Consider the following 20,535-nt stretch of genomic DNA (forward strand, 5'->3'; position numbering starts at 1 on the left):
AACAATCATGTCAGGATACAAATTCAAAAGAAATTCAACTATTTCCTAGTACTTTAAACATTAATTCAAAATGAAATTAGATATTGAATTTATACTAGCAATTCTTAAACCTTTGGTTTCTTTAAAAAGCTTAGAGGAGAAATTAGAAAATTTCTGTTTGTAAAAATAAATTACTTTGTGATCCTTAGGTATAAGAACTATTTTTAGCATATTTTCATAGAAGAAATTAAAGCCAGCAATATTATTAAAATAAGAAAGAAAATATGAAACTCAAATAATTACCTCACTTCAGATGGTTCAAAATGTAATAAAAATATATCTAATTATACTTATTGCTTTGGATACTAAATCAAAATCAGAGAAATATACAATATTGTAATTAGAAGATGTGCCTCTGTAAAATGAATCAAGCTTCCAAGATTCATTTATTTTTCCACACAAGAAAAAATAGCTTTGTATACAAAACCTTTTATCACAAAGTTTACTAAACTAAGCAGCCATCAGCTGGGATTTGAAATTTTCTGAGGATAATTCAAAGGCAGGGATCACTATCATTCGCACGCCTGCTGCAAACACTGGCTGGTGCAGTAAGTTTTTCTCTCCTAGGGCCTCTGGGCCAGGGCAACGTAGAGTGGCTTGGAGCCCAAGATTCGGCCATTCATCTCAGCCATGGCTTTAGTGGCCTCCTCAGGAGAGGAGAAGCAGATCAAGCCAAACCCTTTGCTTCGCCCTTCTTCCCGCATTATCTTGACTCTGCTAATTGACCCAAACGAAGAAAATTCCCTCCACAGTTTTTCATCATCAATGGTATCATCGAGGTTCTTAATATAGAGCTTCATGCCCTGGCATCTCCGAAATCTTTCCTGTTTCAGCTGCTCAAACATTTGCTTTAACTCCGCCTGCCGCTCCGATTTCTTTTGCGCCCGGCCTACAAAAAGCAGCTGTCCGTTTATGTCCTTTCCATTCATTTCTTCAACAGCCTTTTTGGCAGCCTCATGGCTATCAAAACTCACAAAGCCAAAGCCTTTGGATTTCCCACTGGAATCTGTCATCACCTTAACACTCAGGGTTTTGCCATATTTACTAAAAGCTTCCTTCAGTCTCTCATCATCCATGTCATCTCCAAAGTTTTTGATGTAAACATTGGTGAATTCATTGACCTTGTTTTGGAGCTCGGCTTCCCGATCTTTACGGTTTTTGAATCTGCCAACAAACAGCCTGCAGTCCTTAAGCAGGGCCCCATTCATCTCCTCGATGGCCCTGTCGGCCGCGATCTGGTTCTGGAAGTGCACAAATGCATAGCCCCTAGAGCCTTGATCATCACTCATCACCTTGGAGGATAGGATCTTCCCAAAAGCTGAAAAATGTTCATAAAGGGTTTTGTTATCAATAGATTTGTCCAGATTCTTGATGAACACGTTCCCAATGCCAGATTTCCTTAAGTAGGCATCACGCTGAGACCACATGAGACGGATGGGTTTGCCTTTTATCATGTCAAAGTTCATTGTGTCCAGGGCCTTCTGGGCATCAGCCAGCTTCAGAAAGTTCACGTAGGCATAGCCCAGAGAGCGGCGGGTGATCAGGTCCCTGCAGATGCGGATGGACAGCACAGGCCCCACAGTGCTGAACTTTTTGAACAGCAGGTCCTCCGTGACATCTGCATTGAGATCACCCACATACAGGGATGCCTGGCGGTACTTGGCTGCTACATTCATCTCTTTGCTCCTCCCCACCGTGAGCCTGTCCCTAACAGCTCTTGGAACGATTCCAGCAGGAAGGCGACCAGGCCACGGTCTGGGCCGGGCTTTGTGTGATGGTCTCAGGGCTTAGAGGCCGAGAGGTGGGGTTCAGCGTCAGCTCCGCCAGGTTAGGGCAACAGCTGATCAAAAAGCTCCCCGCCCCCGCGAGCAACCAATTCCGCTCTAATTGTATGATGGCCGCAGAATTCTGAAATCTCAGAGAAAGGCTAGTAGGGCAAGACGTTCCTTCCCCACCAATCTGTGAGAAATCCTCAAGTGGTGGGCTGGCCCTCCATCGGAGCGTTCTCTACAGACACTCTGGTTGCTGGTTTCTGAATAAAAACAGGCCTCTCTCAGGCTAGTGTAAAGTTACCGCCGCCGGGGGAAGAACTCCACAAGTGGCGTTGGAGGCGGCTGCTCCGGCCGCGCAGTGTGGGCGGAGGGCGCAGGACCCCGGCGAGACCCGAACCCGCCCGGGGCCGAGTTGTGCAAGCGCAGCCGCCGAGGCGCGGCCGGGGCCAACGCGGGCTGCGGGCGCCCTGGCAAACCCCGGCCACTCTCGGCGCGGCCGGCCCCGCGCGGCGCCTGAGGATGGGCGGGTGGGGGGAGGGGAAGCGGACGGACCGACGGACGCGGCCCAGCAGGCTGCGGCCGAGCTGGGGCTGGGGGCTCACCCGGGCTGCGGCCGGCGGGGGGGCGGGCTGGCGGCTGGCGGGAAACCCGGAACTCGCGCGCTGAACTTCCCGCGCACCCGCTGCCAAGTGGGATGTTTTCTTTTTAATATTTTTGGAGAATGTTTTTCTTCCCCCCGCCCCTCTCATACATTTCCCACCTCCCTCAGACAGTTACGCTGAGAAGCAGGAGGCGGTGACTTGGGTGGAGAAAGGCTGACTAGGGGAGTGGCCCTAATAAACCCACCCGCCCGCAGGGCTTTGCACAGGTCTCACTGAAGGATCTTTTCCAAACGTGGATCAGGGCTTGTCACTTCCTTGCTTATGATCCTCCAATGGCTTCCTTTGAGTCGTGGATGAGGCCCAACAGCCTCACCTTGTGCTACAAAGTTTTGCAGTATTCCTGCCAAGTTCCAGCCTCAACTTGCTGCTTGGTTCCCCTTACTAAAATCCATGACAGGGGCGCCCGGGTGGCTCAGTCGTTAAGCGTCTGCCTTCGGCTCGGGTCATGGTCCCAGGGTCCTGGGATCTAGCTCCGCATCGGGCTCTCTGCTCGCAGGAAGCCTGCTTCTCCCTCTCCCGCTCCCCCTGCTTGTGTTCCCTCTCTCGCTATGTCTCTATCAAATAAATAAATAAAATCTTAAAATAAAATAAAATAACATCCATGACAGACTCACTTGTTTGTTTGTTTTTTTTTTTTTTCAGGGCCACCTTTACAAAAATGTGCTTCTCAGAAATCAGTTTAAATACTCTTTCCAAATAGAAGTTTTCCCTAAGTAACTTAGGAAAGATTAGATTTCCCTCTTAGAAACTCACACTACCCTTGTAATTCCATGACAGTAGGGGGCCATGCCCATTTTATTTCTAGGCCTAACCCAAGGACTTTCAGAAATGGGTTGCTCAGTATTTATTCAATTTATTGATTGTGGAATAGATGTGGTATTTAACCTGAGGCTGTTTTTCATGCCCAGACATGAAGATAGTGTCCCTTACCTCAGAGTATTGTTAAGAATTAAATGAATTAATAGATTTGGAAATGTCTAACACAGTACCTGACAGTCCTAGGTTTTCAGTAATAACGGTTTTATTTTCCCCCAGCATTAAATAAATTCCTTAACATCATTCTCATAAAACCTTCAAACATGTATCATAACTCATCTTAAGGATTGTTATCCGCCAAATGGAACTGGGTGGATCAGTTTATATAAGGCTAATTTAGTGCTTTTCAAACTTTAATGGACATAGGAATCACCTGGGGATCTTGTGTGAAAGCAGATTCTGATTCAGAAACTTGGAACGGACCGGAAATTCCATTTCTAAAAAGCTCCTGAGTGATGCAAAATCTGTTGCTCTGTGAACTACACTAAATAACAAGACTTAAAGCTAAATTAGTGAGTCCCCATAGTGGCTTTTTTTCTAATGTAAGAACCGGAAAAAACATATTTCTCCTTCATAATATAATGATACTCTAGCAATTGGTAATACATAAAAAAAACAAAAACAAAAACAAAACCCTAAAACCGGAGCATGATTTTCATTATAAAATCCAAATTTATTTTAACATGCGTAAAATTGAGTAAGGGGTCCATGATTCCTCCCAAATTAATCCTGATTAATGGCTTCTGTTCGTGAAATTTATTGTTATGTGTTGCTCCTGTAAAATCATTAGTTCAAATAAATAATCTTTTCTTCAACCATATCTTCAAGGCTTCAATTTAAAAAAGGAAGAAAAATGGGCACCTGGGTGGCCCCGTCAATCAAGCAACTGCCTTTGGCTCGGGTCACGATCCCAGCGTCCTGGGATCGAGTCCCGAATCGGGCTCCCTGCTCGGCGGGGAGTCTGCTTCCTCTCCCTCTACCCCTCCCCCCTGCTCATCCTCTCTCTCTCCCTTTCTCAAATAAGTAAAACCTTTAAGAGAATAAGAAATTAAAAAAAAAAAAAAAAATACAAAAGGAAGAAAGACCAGTCATGTAGTTAGTAGATACAGCAATGGATATCAGTAAATTTCCAGCGCATGCTTTAAAAATTCAGACACTACTTTGGCATTGTTTAAAGTAAATCAAGTTGTCATCATACTCAATATTATCAATTTTTTTTTAATTAGCAATAATTGCACCTCAGATAAACCTCATTGGCTATGATACTGCCACTGCACAAAGCTTATCAATTTTATTTATTTATTTATTTATTTATTTATTTAAGATTTTATTTATTTATTTGAGAGAGAGAGAGAATGAGAGACAGAGAGCATGAGAGGGAGGAGGGTCGGAGGGAGAAGCAGACTTCCTGCCAAGCAGGGAGCCCGATGCGGGACTCGATCCCGGGACTCCAGGATCATGACCTGAGCCGAAGGCAGTCGCTCAACCAACTGAGCCACCCAGGCACCCCTCAATTTTTTTTAGAAAAAAGTTTCTAACTCTATTTTTCCTGAGAATTTTATCTCAAGATTTTTATTTCTAGGAAAAATGCCTAAGATCACATTAGGTCTTTGTACAAAAGTAATTCAGATACCAAATATTTCAGTAACTCATGTTTTTTTTTTTCAGTTTACTTTATGTGATCTTCACTCAACATATTGTGAAAAATGAGGAAGAGTTTCCAAATTCAAAATTTAGTACTATATTTTTTGTCTCTAATCAACCTATGTGCAATAGGTACAAACCTTAATCTGTTAAATTACCACCAATCATGCTCCTTTCTATCTATTCTACTCATTATACTGTTTTTATTTTTATATTTTAACAATGCAAGTGTTATTAAGCATCTATGATTCTTCCCTCTCTTTAATTCTCTAAATCTCATCTTTTTCTTTTGTCAGTTGTGTTCATTCACTAATTTCTTAATTTGGATCATCTTTCCATTTGCCCTGTTTTCCCATTCCAGTTGCACTGTCTTTGCCTCATTTCCTTTTGTATTATTGCATGAGTTTTATTCATTCGTCTTCTTTTGCCTATATGCCAGTGTGTCTATGTGCCAGTCTGCCTATATGTCAGTCCACCTTGCATTTTGCTGCCAGAATTAATTTTGCTAACATTTCTTCCATAAGATTTTAGTGAAAAATAACAAATGGCTTCCAAAACTTGCAAAATCAGTCCCATCATGGGTACATGTATCTTCTGTCAAGCTAGTCCTTCATTTGTTGTATATGCACATGCCGTTCTTTGATTATCCAAATTCTGTTTTCCTTCAGCTCCATTTGTGCCAACATTTTTTTCTCTCAATAGGCCAGCTGACTGGCACTGATTACTTCTCTTTTTCTGAAACAATTTATTTAACATATCCATGGTATATATGAAATTGATTTTGGCATGAGTTCATTGGCTTTGATGAACCTTGACTTAAAATTGATTATCACCTATGATATTGTCGTATGCTTTCCTTAGCTCTTTGTTACAGCTATGTATATTGCTGACTTGAAGGTCTTCTTAATTCCTCAACTACTCTGAACGTATTTCAATTAAGGGCCACTATTTTGCCTCATTTCGAAGTAAGTTGTAATTCTGCTTACCTTATGTTTCTTTCAGCTCATTGTCCCTTCAGTGTACAGATTTATTATGTGGGTGGCTCACAGAATTAAATGGGAATAAAGGGCTGCTTCGCTTAAATGACAGGAAAACTGTGTTTCTATTCACTGATATTGATGTCAATGCCGGTCATTTCTTAGTATGATATTTATTTTGGAGAAATTAATAAATAGCCACTTTGAGTATGAAAATGCATTTTAAAATAAAATCATGTACTAATTAGACCAAAGTAGTTTCTGACATCGACTTGAATCATTGCTCCGATGTAGTCAGTTATTAATAAAATTTTTCTTATTTTGATCAAAATGATCTTTAGTGTCTTAATTGAAAGTAATTACATGAATAAAACTTCCTTTTATTATACTTTGAAAGTGCTGTGTTTACTATTTACTCTAAAATATATGGTCTCTTTCAGATTATTTAGGTTCAATTTCATTTGACAATTATGGTGTCTTTTCAGTTTTAATTCCTTTCTGATATTTTTTTACCCAAATGTAGTGTTAGCTTCTTTAGCATGAGGAATGTGATTTACATATCAGAGTTAGCCTTCTCCATATGGGCATATCAAAAGGTCACACACAATAAGTAATGTCTGATTATTAGTAGATCTTGATCAAAAGTTCAGTTCAATCCAAAATATCATTAACTAGTAAAAATATCAGGCATCATTGCGATAAAACTGAATAAGACAACATTTTTCCACAAAAGTCTCACAGCTCTTAAGGAAAAAAAAAATTAAAACAGTGTAAAATCAATAATCTGAAATAGGTAAGATAGAAATGTAGCACAAGAGATATTTGAATAATTCTCTCTATGAAGGTTAAAAAAGACTTTGCAGAGAAGATGGTGCTAAAGAAGATTTGGGTGTCTTTTTTGTGAACTCCAGGAAAATTTAGGGGTAAGTTAGTAGCAACCGGTATCCAGTTAATACTGCTGGAATACAAAGTGTGAAGAAGGAAGTGGCAGGGATTGAGGCAAGAGAAGACAAGAGGCAATAAGCCACAGTGCCTCACATGCTAGGCTATGATACAGAGTTCATTCTAAATGAGAACTATTGGAATAACTGATCGAAATGACATGTTTATACTACATTTCAGGAAGGTAATGTGAAGATAATATGAAAGTCATGGAGTCACGGAAACAGGAAGCAGGAATAATGTAAAGATGAACAATCATGAACAACTTTGCATATGAAAATGCATTTTAAAATAAAAATCTCTTATACTAATTAGACCAAAGTACTTTCTGAAGTCTTCTTGAATCATTGCCTGAGGTAGTTGACCACTAGTAGAATAGTTCTAGAAACTGAGAATATGGTGGCTATTAAGACACAACTGGTGGTGAAAAACATTTAAAGTTGTAATCTGACTGCCCTCAGATGGGTCCCCAAAGCCCTTTAATTTTGTCACTGTGCCTTCCCTTCTTCACTTGTACCTTCTCTCTTTGCTCCAGAACTCTGACTTCATCTTACATTTGTCCCACATTGCCAAAGCCTGGAAAACTGTTCACTCTGCATTCTCAGATTCTTCAGAGTTCCTCTCTACAAAGCAATCAGACTTCTCTATCATCAGTGCTGATCATTTCTCATAACACCAATCCATTGTATCATTATGCCAAAATCTTCTCAACGTCACCAGGGGTTAAAGTTAAGGAAGAACAGAGGGAGTGAAAGGGTCAGAAAATACCCTTTGGCTCACTCTCTTTTCTTAATGGAACACATGTGCCATTGCAAAAGAAAGACTTTTGTGCTTTAACCTTGATGCAGAGAGGGATTGAAGGCTACTATCTTACTCTTCATATCGGGGAAGATCTAGCATCTTCCATAGAGATGTTCATGTCATTATTGGTCATTCACACAGGGATGACTTTCTGACACCTATTGTGGGGAACTGTCATCTACTTTGGAAAGAGGTCTTTCCTGCTCATCATTCTAGTCTTTACTCATCTACACTGCAGCCTTAGAATTAGTCAGTCAAATTCCTACCTAGAAAACAGTGTCCCAGTTTCCATGGGTTTAAACTCAAAGATCTCTGCATTAAGATCTATGGAAGTCGGGCGCCTGGGTGGCTCAGTCATTAAGTGTCTGCCTTCGGCTCAGGTCATGATCCCAGGGTCCTGGGATCGAGCCCTGCATCGGGCTCCCTGCTCGGCGGGAAGCCTGCTTCTCCCTCCCCCGCTCCCCCTGATTGTGCTCCCTCCCTCGCTGTGTCTCTCTGTCAAATAAATAAATAAAATCTTTAAAAAAAAATAATAAGATCTATGGAAGTCAGTGCAGTAGAAGAAATGGTACAGGATTGACAGGGTTCCTAGGAATTGATCTTTAGGTATTACTGACTTTTCCTTCTAATTCTCCTTTACTTCTTCATTCATATCCCTGAAGGGGTGCCTTATTGAGTAATGTGAGCAGGCTATTACCGGTTTAGAGTGGATAATTATCATCCCCCCCTGCCCTGTGCCAGGTCTATTTCTGTAATTGGGTAAAAACATTTTATGATGCAACAACTTTTCTGCCTGGTCACAGTTTCTGGCTGCAACTGGCAAACTCAAATACTCAAAAAAGTCTTTGAGTTATAAAGTCCCTTCCCTGCAGTTTGCTAGCTTCTGTTTTCAAAGCAAAATCTTTTCCTCAGGTAGCAATGCCTTCGATCTTACCTAGGTGTGTTACTGTATTTGCTGATACTTGCTGTTATGTCAAACTGTCAGAACTAATCAACTGGCTTAGGAACTGTCGTATTTAGCTACTCGCTGTGTGATATCCTCCTTAACAATCCCATTACCACATATATAACTCAAGCAGACTCGTTTGGTATTTTTTATTTTCTGTCACTGCCCCCCAATGCACACAGATAGCACACCCACCACCACCATCTCTAAAATGTAAATTCCATGAAGGCGAAAGTTGTGTCTTAGACACCACCATATCCTCAATGCCTAGAATAAGAGCTAGCATGCAATAAGTTCTCAAAGCATATGTTTTGAGCGTTGGTAGAAATTATTATTCATAGATCTCTTACATTTCTGCACAGCTTATCAATAAAGGCACTACAGTATAAATGATGTTTCAAACAGCTTTGAAAGATAGAGATAGTGTTTCTCTCTGAAGCAAAGTGCAGGTTTATTCACAGCCTAGCAAGATAGAGATACTGTCTCTCTTTGGAGCACAGAACAAGCATGCTTCCTCTCCCTTATAAAATATTCAGGTTTACTAAGGACTGGGTTATTCTCCTCTTAGGAAACCGACTGTGGGTGCTGGTGTCAGCCGGATGTTCACACAACACCATATGGGACTTTGGGCTTGCAGAACTGTTACACACACACACACACACACACACACACATGCACACCCCACACATACACCCCACTACTATGTTTGCTACTGTTATTACTATGAATAATAAAGTCTTTGGCTCTCACCCAGGAGCATTGTTTATTTTACCAGTATCCATGAAACTATGGCAAGTTAAACTTGTAGCTTACAAGTAAAGGTGAAATCTCAGACTTTTCATAGTTCTTGACAGTTTAAGTGATGAGGATGGAATACTGACATAGCCATAGCTTTATGGAAAGGAAGGTTAAGGGCCTCACAAGTAAGCTAATGGGATTTGGGGGAAGTCTATGAGATTCAGCAGCAAAAAACATTGGCCAAATAATATCATCTATATTGGACAAAAAAATGGCTCTTCCCTTTCTTGGCTGTTAATCAGGAAGAATTGGGCAGGTTGCTTCAGGGTAACATAGGGAAATAGATATAAAGTCAGCTGCCCCAATGTTGCCCTGGCTGTTAACTTCTTGGGGAGGTGATTTCCTCACTAATCTGAGAGTCAGCCTTGGGCCCATCCCTTTGAAACCACTAATACTAAAATTAATCCAGGGTTGGCACATTGTTCTGACATTTTTTGGACAACAGTTGCAGAAACTTGTACCTCCGCTGAATGTGAAAAGAAGGAAATGCATGTGCACTGTAGGCATTAACAAGAAAATCAATAGAACTTTGGCTGATTCTCATGGTGGATGAGGATGGGTGGAATATGTAAGGCTTGTTAAGGGAGAATGGCAACAGCCTGCCATCTCCTGCCTCAGCTGCTCTTGGAGTCTATTATACCAAACTCAGATTCATTTGAAGATAAGAGTAAAGGGTCTCCAGATTTGTGTTTCTTTGTTTTTCGGCAGGTACTAACTACTAGAAAGCAGCTTTGGCCCACCAGATTTTCCTGAAGACAGAAGAACTCTTGTGGGAAACTACAGATGAATAATTGACCGGTATTCATGCTCTTACTGTCCTGATGGGATTTGAGGAAGGTGAGCCGCTGAAGAATAAATCACTGATTAAATTAAATGTATACAAAATCTTACAGTAAACCCCTTTCTACTCTTCTGGAAAAGTGCCCTAGCTCCTATATTAAAACAAGGTGAAGACTTAAGAAATATTATTATAACAATGGAGCAACAAATACCTCAGAATTGTTCCTTTAAAGGAGCTACTACTCTATTAGGCAAGCCCAAATTGGCTAAAGCACACAAACCCAGCAGCCCCAACTGCAAGTGGCTGTTAAATAAGTCTCCTCCAAGACTGAAAGAGATGGTGTCAGTCATTAAGAACATACTGCCTGTTAAAGATCTTTGAGCAGGCTAAAAATACTGGAAATTCATTTAGCTGAATCCCAACCTACTATCACACCACTTGAACCTGATAATAAATGGGAAGCTTTATTTTATGGCAAGGTGCAGCTTTCCTTATTTGCAAACCCTGATCCTTTTCTCCACCTCTACCCCCCACCTCAATCACTTTAATGAGAAAGATAATTGGTGAGTGGCCCAAGTCTCCCCTGTCCCCAGAGGGAAACCAGATACCAAGCAGAACCATTCAAGCATGTTGAGGTGTTTTAGGGGAAGGGAGAAAGTCAAATTTCAATGGCTTTGTTGGATATTGATGCCCAAATCACAATCCTATCTGTTTCCTTGGAAGGAGGGAGTGAGGGCCCCAACCCAACTGATGGGTTTGGGCATTATTCATAGTAGGGAAGAAAAGATGAATGTACCCTGTGGATCATTTAGGACAGCAAAATATACTGTTTCTGTTGATTTTACACCTGCATTTGTATTAGTAACTTAGGTGCTAGGTGGACATTCCTATAAATTTGGCAGATTAAAGACAATCCTCTTTTGGAGCATTGAACTTTGGACATAAATAGCTGTTCCTTATTGAAACATCTGGGTCCCTCATATTAATGTCCATGTTAAGGGTCATTCACTCATGAGATTGATAGCAATCAAGCAGATGCTTGAACTCTTAATTCTCAGATTGCTGCCAGGATTGTCTGAGTCCATCATTATATTTTATATTTCATGACTATGTTTCTGAAGTGAGAAAGGTCACACTGCTTTGAGTTCTGCCCACTCCTGGATACCTCAACTGGGGTTACCCCCTCTTGGAGCAGTACACATACCACTGACACACTTATCAGGTTATAGTGTTACCATTCAAGTTCAGCCTTCACCATTGTAACTGCACCATTGTAGCCTCTAAAGTTAAAATTTCATATGTTTGTGTTTTTTTTTATACCAAGAATATTTATAGTTTGACAATGGAATAGTTTTTTCAAAAAGCCACTAAGCAATATGCTGATATTCATGATATTCAATAGATTTTTCATATCCTGCACTACCCACAGATACCTAGTAGATAGACAATTAGAATGTCCTTCCCAAAAATCAACTCAAAATGATTCTGACTCTACTTTCTTCAACTCCTCTTGGTCCAGATTTTCAGTCAGAGATTTTAATCACTGAATATGGCTGTCCACAGCAGTGATCATCTCATTTGGCCACTTCCTGAGTAATGATCAGGATCAAAGCTGTGGATTTTTTTGACCTATTATGAATAGGTGGCATTCTACTTTGTCCATTTGTGACCATGCTGGTGTTTCCTTTCCCTAATGTCATCACCAGGCTGGACCAGTTAATATACCCTCCAAGTAGTAGCCTGGCCAAAAGGAGTTCAAGGATTCAAACTCTCTTCTAATGCAGCTACCTGGATATCTTTCTTAGACTGGCATATTTCTAGACCATAAGAATAGTGACCATTTAACAGTTGTACACTATACTACTACTACTAGTATTCAGCAGTACAGTACTTGCCACATCCCTTTATTGTGGTCCATGCCAACCAAAATAGGGAATATTTGCTCTCAGTTACCTGGCCTTTATGGATGAAAGGTCTGGGTACAAATAAAAGATGATTCATCATCAATGATCTCTGTCTTTCAGAATCATACCAGACACTTGCTCATGAAGAAAAAACATGCCTGTGTGCTGCTACCAACCTGTGGAGAGCACTTTAAATTTAATTGACTACTTTATCTTCCATCCCCTTTCACATAGCTCTGACCTTGATTCAAATGCCATTACCCTTAAACTCATTGTAAAGACCATTGAAAACAGCAAGAGATCATCTTGGCTCTTTCACTTCCTGTCAACATCTCAGCTGTTTTCCCTTCTCCTTTTTCCATTACTGTTATTCAGTCATTCCATGCAGAAGATGAATTCCACCCAGATGTTGGCACAGACTGAAAAAATAGGTTGGACTGGTGCTTGCCAGACAGTTCCTCAGAAACAAAAGAAAACAAAACAAACAAACAAACAAACAAACAAAAATGTTTATTTGAACTAGGAATGCTAAGATGCACCAGCTAGAGAGGAGGACACATCAGAGGCACTACCGACCCCACTGATGTAAGGCACAAAAAACTATAATGACACTTTCTTTCTAGGGGCATTATGTGGGACTGTGAGACTGTACTTCTGTTTATTTATTTTTTTAAAAGACTTTATTTATTTATTTGAGAGAGAATGAGAGAGAGAGAGAGTGAAAGAGAGAGAGCACATGAGGGGGAAGGGTCAGAGGGAGAAGCAGACTCCCTGCTGAGCAGGGAGCCCGACGCGGGACCCGAGCCCAGGACTCCAGGATCATGACCTGAGCCGAAGGCAGTCGCTTAACCAACTGAGCCACCCAGGCGCCCTGTACTTCTGTTTATTTCTTTCTTTATTTTTTATTATTTTTTTGTACTTCTGTTTAGAAGCTTGGCATTCAGTTGCCTCTCCCCTGAAAACATGGTAGCTTTCGCCTTAGAAATGGCCATAAGAGACCGTCAGGTGTTTAAGGAAATACCACCTGTACGTCATGTAGCTGTCAAAGGCTGTAGAGAGTTCTCCAAAATGAGGAAATTCGTGGATAATCTTTCCAGAAGGGTAAGTGATTTGTAATTTATGTGCAACCTATGGACAATTATCCCTATAATATGAGTCACCCAATTAGAATTAGTGGTATGACATTTGTTCCTGAATTTATCTGAAGTGATGAATAACAGTATTTTGGCCCTGAAAGACATTCAGGTCAGCTTCAAGTCACTGTCCGAGTTTGTTATTGATAATAGAATTATCCAGACTTTATCCTTGCAAGCCAAGGCAGTTTCTGTACAATCACATATATATCCTACCATACCAGGATTAGTACCTCAGGCCAGATAGAAAGGTCAATAGAGAAAAATAAGAAGAAAATCATTCTCCATCTAAGGTAGAACCTGATGGTCTATAGGAATTTTTCAGTTGGTTGGGTCTAGAAGTGTAGTATAAATGGTTGAAAGTAATACTACAAGTTTGTCTCATCCTGTTGTTTGGAGTCCTGTTGGTAGTAGTCTTAATGTCGACAATAAATATGAGACAAATTGAGTGGATCTGTTCCCAGCCTCTGTTGGTTAGAGTGGCCAACAAAGTTGTATACTCATGGGAACGTTTTCCAGAAGACAAGATGGTATAGAAGAGGTGGATATTGATAAGGAATGACTTTCCATGGGTCTTTTGTGTCTCTACATGAATTGTGAGGAGCAGCAAAGACTACCATTTTTCCAGACTTTTCTGGGATGTTTATATAGTGAACAGCCTTGGAAGACAGAGACAGTGTCTCTATCCAAAGCAAAAACAAGCATTCTTACTAACCTTTCTAAAAGATAGCAGTTCCCTAAGCTCAAGTTCCCCTCCATTAATGTAACCTACTCACTAGTTAGGGATCACCCGACTCTTTTCGTATAACCCTTTGGCAATTGTGCTTGGGGAACTGGCAAAAGAAAATGTTTATACTCCAGCTGCTGCTACTACAGTGAGTGATGAAGTTCTTTGTATCTGATTCAGGAATTTGATGTCTTCTGCTAGCATCCATGAAACTGGGATGCTAACTTGGTAGTAGAGCACTTTGCAGGTAGGGTAAAATCAAAGCCTTCACAGTTGTTGACATTGAACAAATAAATGAATGCGTTATGGCTAACCTCTACCATATATGGAGCAGAATTCTCATGACTTTGAAGGAAGATAACACTTACCTCACTGGCATCCTTTTTTCTTTCTTTTCTATTACCAGTATATCTAAGCATTCTCACACTGCACTCAGCACAACTTCATCTCCACCGACCACACTGTAACGCACTTAAGTGCAGTCAGTAAGGTTGCAAGCTACCTGGCATGTGGCCTTTAGTCCCTTTCTTTTTGTAAGTTCTCTATTTTGAGTTTCAATGGATTTCCTTAGCCCCCCTTTTTCCCTAATGCCCTTTGCAAAATTAGCATTAGCCTCACAACAAAATTGAAAGCAACTTGGATTTATATTTTTGGCATTTTATACTCCATCAAAAATTTACTGGGGAGTATTTTTACCCTGTCCACCATCACCTGAGCAAAAGCCTTTAAAGTCTCCATAATCTTGTTTTTCAGGCTCAGGAACATTTCATTTTGGGCTCCAAAGTCAAGCACTGCTACAGGTGCCCTACAAAAATCCTGGACTTTTGCAATGTGAAGATATTGAGGAGCATCTGGATTGCTTATATTATTTCCTTTCTGAGACTAAAAGCTCATGGTTCCTTGGTGGGTGGGGTACAATTCAGAATTGGCTGGGATTCTTCCATTAACTCTACCATCACCTACTTGCCACTTGATTTCTTCAGGAATGAGACATTGAAATATCTTCAGTGCCTAGAGTCTTAGCATTAGTCATCATGGGCTTCCTTTCCTAATATTTCATGGAGAAAATTCTCTGTATGGATCATCCTAATAAACATAAATAAAAGAAAGCGTAGTCTTGGCTGACTTTCTAGTTAGAAATTCTCTGTTTTAAATCTATAGTCTAGCTGTCCTAGTGCTAAGATATCTATCTCCTTCGGATTCCTCTCTCCCAAAGAGGGTCATAGGATTATAACTTTCTAGTCTATATCTACAACTAATCTTACACACAGTGCTTCTAACAGATTCTAACAACTGTAATTTGATTCAGGGTAATCAGTTGCTGCACCAGAGTTCAATAATCCTGAGGGAGAGACCCCACAAATGCAAACCTGCCATTATGCCCCACAAAGACTACAACTATGAGCAAGTCCGGTAAATTGATCAGGAAGCATTCAGCTTTGTCTACAGCCAATCATAACTGATGTGGGAAACAAAAGCAGAAGAAAAATTATTAAATTTCCTTACTACCTAGAGGCCATTGACAAGTCCTTGAAACAGGCAGAATGACATTCCTCTAGGGACTCAGCTGACTCAATGTTAATACTTTGCTAAGGGCAAAAGGCAGTCGTAGCCTGACCACCGCCCCCCCCCCCCCCCAGGATCCTGTAAGTCTACTTTAATGTATAAAAATTCCTTTGGAAACGTCCTTTATCTCTAACACCCCTCCCCCCCAAGATACGTGTTGGCAATCATCCCCCAAGCATATGGCCCACTGATATACATCTGATAGGTCTCATGACTAAGGTTTTACTAGACAGCAGTAAATGACTTTTTCCTGACAACAGCTGGCCCTTCAAGGTCCTGGAAACCTTGCTTCCAAAATTCCTTAGAGACTTATGCTATCCTTAACCCCTCCCAACTTGAAAGTATATAATGAGCCACTCCTCATGACCCCATTGCTGCTGGGTCTCCCACAGGTCCTGTTCCGGCGCTTTAATAAAATCACCTTTTTGCACCAAAGATGTCTCAAGAATTCTTTCTTGGCCATTGGCTTCGAACCCTAATGTCTTTCCTACATCAATAATCACTTTCAAACACACAGAGTCAGTCTCAAAGGACAAACCGGAAATTCTTTTTCATTGCTATATCTTTTTTATTTCATACCTAGTTCTGTATTTCCTCAGGATTCCTGGTTTACCCTGTATCACTTCTTGTGGTCAAGGCCATCAAAACTCGCTAACCATGGATCCTGATATTCATACAAAACTTTTTTTTTTCATATTAACTTTGATTGCCTCTTTATGTTGTATTTTTTTAAGTTTTTTTTTTTTTTTTTTTTTTTAATTCCAGTTAGTTAACATACAGTAATATTAGTTTCAGGTGTATAATATAGTGATTCAACACTTCCATACATTACCCAGGGCTCATCACAGCAAGTGCACTCTTTAATCCCCATCACCTAGTTTACCAATGCCCACCCCCTCCGAAACCTTCAGTTTATTCTCTATAGTTAAGTTTCTTGGTTTGCTTCTCTTTCTTTCTCTCTCTCTCTCGCTCTTTTTTTTTTTTTTTTGCTAGTTTGTTTTGTTTCTTAAATTCCACATATGAGTGAAATCATATGATATTTATCTTTCTCTGACTGACTTATTTTGCTTAGCATAATACTCACTAGTTCCATATATGTCATTGAAAATAGCTAAATTATGGAAACAGCCCAAGTGTCCATTGACTGATGAATGGATAAAGACTGATGAATGGAGATACACACACACACACACACACACACACACACACACACTGGAATATTACTTAACCATAAAAAATAATGAAATAATGAAAATCCTGCCATTTGTCATAATATTTTTTTAAAGTAACATAATATAGGACTTTAATGTTTCATTCTTAAGGAAACTGCTCCACCACGGATGAGGATAGGAAGAACAAGGGCTTAAAGCGACAGAGAGCCTAGACAGCCGCACAGTCATTTGGATAATTACTAGTGATGACCTGGGGTTAAGACAGTGGCATTGGGAGTCAAAATAGCTTAAAGTTATTATACATACCAGAGATCAAACTGGGATGTAATCTGAATTAATTTTTTTTCCTAAAATTACTCTAATAAAATTTTAGTATTTAACTAATAAAAGCAACTATCTGTTGCACATCATCTATGCCCCCCAAAATGTACATTTGTATATAAAGTATTGAGCACAGACTAAGAGCTCAACCAACAGTTACAATATAAAGAAAAATATTATTTCATTATTATCAGTTTTATATATTCTTGCCTATTCATTTCTGACAAGAGTCCCAAAGGGGAGATATATTCCCCACTGTTTTAGATTTGGATATCAGATGCAGAAACAGTACATAAGTTGTCCAGAACAGTAGTCCCTTCTTATCTGAAGTTTCCCTCTCCCGGGTTTCAGTTACCTGCCATCAACCACAGTTTAGAGGCAGCTGATCCTTCTTCTGACTTATCATCAGAAGGTCAATAGTAGCCAAATATTACATCACAATGTCTATGTCATTCACTTAACTTCTTCTCATCATGGAGGCATTTTGTTAGCTCACATCATCACAAGAAGAAGGATGAGTACAGTATAATAAGATATTTTGACAGAGAGAAAAACCACATTCATTTAATTTTTATTACAATATATTGTTATAATTGTTATAATTGTTTTATTATTAGCTATTGTTAACCTCTTGCTGTGCCTAATTTATAATTTAAACTTTACCATATGTATATATGTATAGGAAAAACACAGTATAAATAGAATTTAGTCTTATCTGCAGTTTCAGGCATCTACTGAGGGTCTTGAAATGTATCCCCCACAGATTAGAGGAGACTACTGTAATTGGGATAGAAGAAAGTGAGGATTTTAATCTATGTGTCTCTAATTACCAAATTCATGTTCTTTCCATTGCTTATGTAGCTTTAACTTTAAATATATTTTTGATGTCTCAGTGAACATACTTGTATCTCTAATTTTTCATTGAGATTTAATTGAATATAATATTGTGTAAACTTAATGTGTACCACAACATGTTGATTTGATGATATATTTATATACTGCAATATGATTACCATGGTAGCATTAGTTAATACCTCTATCATGTCTTTCTTGTAGTGAGAACAATTAAGATCTAGTTTCCTAGCAACTTTGGAGCTTATAATATATTATTGTTGACTATAATCTCTATGTTGTCCATTTCTAATTTTTTAACAGTAACTAATTTAGTCTAGTAGGCATTTTGAAAACAAAAGCCAATAAAAACAAAGCTTCAAGAAATTTTCCATTTCCATCATCACTCGAATTTGTATTCCCACTTGTTGACTCAATCCAGGAGCCATTTACAATATTCTGTTTTCGTTCTCTGTGCCTCTACTCCTGGTATTTCTCTAATTTACTTTCCCTTTATATCTTGCTACCAATTCTTTTCCTCCCCTCAGCTAACTAATTAAATAATTTGCAAGACCATATTGTGTGAGTTCCTAACAGACAGTGTGTCAAAGAGACAGTGAAGACAAATGCATCAACAGGCCATGGATGAGGTATCAGGGGATTCTGGGAAGATGTGCCACTTTGATAGACAGGGATTTTGAGCTAATAAACCCCACAGGGATCTCCTTGACCCTCTGGAATTTTCAAACCGACACAGCTAAAATCCTCTCGGGTGTTCTGTTCCCAGAAGAGATATAGGCTAATTTTAGATGAACCACAAAAAGTCTCTACTCAGGAAATTTTCGGGGGAGATGATCAGAAGAAAACAGAATGAGAGAGAAAACATGATATTGAAAAAATGGCTATGTTCCAGAAATAAAATAAACGCACTTGTAATCCTATTAGGTCAACCTGAGGAAAGGTTATTTCTCTGGTGATGTAAGGCTAATCATCTTTATGAAATTTTTTCTGGAATTGATTCTTCCATTTGTGAAGGAGAAGTTGTGACATATGTATGAATGCAAAATTATCTGATATAATAATGAAAGCCAACAATTACTGAGTGCTTAATATGAGCCATATTCTATTATAAGCGTGAATTATTTCATTTAACTTTTATGACAATAGGTGGTAGATATTATTATTAGCTCCATTTACAGATGGAGATGATAGCACAATAACTTTTAATAACTTGCCTAAGGTCATATGGATACAAATCTAGACTGCCTGACTCTATGGTCAGTTCTTGGCTTCATTAATGAGAAATGTTGTAGAAGCAAACCTTTTACTTCAGACACTGTTGAATGGCCTTTCTGAGGCTGTTTCTGGAAAGGTAGTGAGGTGAGGGTGTCTACTCTGTCTCTGGTTTCCTCTGGTAGCTCTCCTTTACACTGTACTCAGTATTAGTCAGTAGGCTCTGACTCAAATACTCATTTAGTTTACCTATTTGCCTACAACCCTTTCTATGGCTCTTTAATACTTTTTAATCCTCTGGCCCCCATTACTTGACTGGCGTCTTACTCCATACACCGGTGAGCTACTGAAGGATTTCCCTTGCTCTGAAGACATCGCTCTCTACGCACCTCACACTCTCTAGCCCAAAATACTTTGCACACCATTCCCTTAGATTCAATCTTACCAAAATCTTCATCCCCACTCCACATATAACATGCAAATTAGGCAAGGGCAGACATTCAGCCACCCTTACACTGCAGGAGAACTGGGTGGTTAGAAGACTTAGATACACGATTTCTGTTGGCAGACCTTCTAAGCTATGGCAACCTTTCATTGAACTGGAGTTTTCATTGATTTTTTTTTTTTTTTTTAATGTCATGTGAATTTTAAAATGTCCTCAACAACCCTCTATTTTTTCTCTCACCAATATAATTTGTCTTAAAAAATTTCAACCTTTTACTTTTTCTCTAGTAAACCACAATTTATTTTGTCTTCCTTTATTGATTATTAGTAACTACTTCTTGTTTTATTGGTACTTTAATCCTTTTATGGCCATTAGAGTATTCATTTTGAGTGGTGTTTATTTCCACTTGCTTCACACACACAGACAAAATCCATTTCTTGATCATAGACTTACCTCATCCTGCATACTGCAATGCAATTTGTGGTGAAGATGTAAAACTCAGTAATTTAACTCCCAGAGAAAAATTCCCTGGTCATTCCTATCATATTTCCCTTTCTCTAACAACCTTAATGTTACCTCTCCTTCCTCTGTCTGTGAACCATATTTTACGTCTTATCTAAGTGATATTAAGTGTTTTCTGTAATAACAATTCATGTGCCTCTTATGAAGCTCACAAGTGCTATTAAAAAAGTGCTGTTTTGGAAATCACAGTCTAATTATTATAGTTGATATTTGCCCTTTGTTTAGCACTAAATAGTGACAAAATTGCTTTTTTATTTTTCTACTAAGAAACATTAAATAGTCTTCATGCCTTACTTATAAGTAAGAGTAGAACAAGCTAAAAATAAGGTTTTCATAAGACATATTTGGAGGAACAAGGAAATTTAGCTTGGAAAACAGGAAGTTCATGGAGAATCTCATAATCATTTTGAGAAACTGAGTTCCAACTTAATCTGTTTATGTTAAAGGGCAGGACTAGTAACGTTAGATAAGGAGCAATTTAGCATAATTTGGGGATTCATTAA

The 20,535-nt window shown here is 39.3% G+C and overlaps 1 protein-coding gene and 1 pseudogene across 1 annotated transcript; both read right to left on the reverse strand.

Annotated features, from left to right (window-relative positions):
- Positions 1 to 406: 406 nt before the first annotated feature.
- PABPC4L (poly(A) binding protein cytoplasmic 4 like) lies at positions 407 to 2,488 on the reverse strand. The gene has a single exon (XM_036087688.2). It carries the CDS (start codon positions 1,713 to 1,715, stop codon positions 603 to 605), a length of 1,113 nt encoding a protein of 370 aa, XP_035943581.1. The 5' UTR covers positions 1,716 to 2,488; the 3' UTR covers positions 407 to 602.
- A 1,927-nt stretch (positions 2,489 to 4,415) lies between these two features.
- On the reverse strand, positions 4,416 to 4,572 carry LOC118532853 (U4 spliceosomal RNA; annotated as a pseudogene).
- Between the last annotated feature and the right edge of the window lie 15,963 nt (positions 4,573 to 20,535).

Source organism: Halichoerus grypus, chromosome 3 (genome assembly GCF_964656455.1).
Source record: "Halichoerus grypus chromosome 3, mHalGry1.hap1.1, whole genome shotgun sequence".
NCBI lineage: Eukaryota > Metazoa > Chordata > Mammalia > Carnivora > Phocidae > Halichoerus > Halichoerus grypus.

Bases quoted from the DNA above. Each gene is read 5' to 3' on its own strand.
- PABPC4L (XM_036087688.2), bottom strand. From the start codon at position 1,715: ATGAATGTAGCAGCCAAGTACCGCCAGGCATCCCTGTATGTGGGTGAT.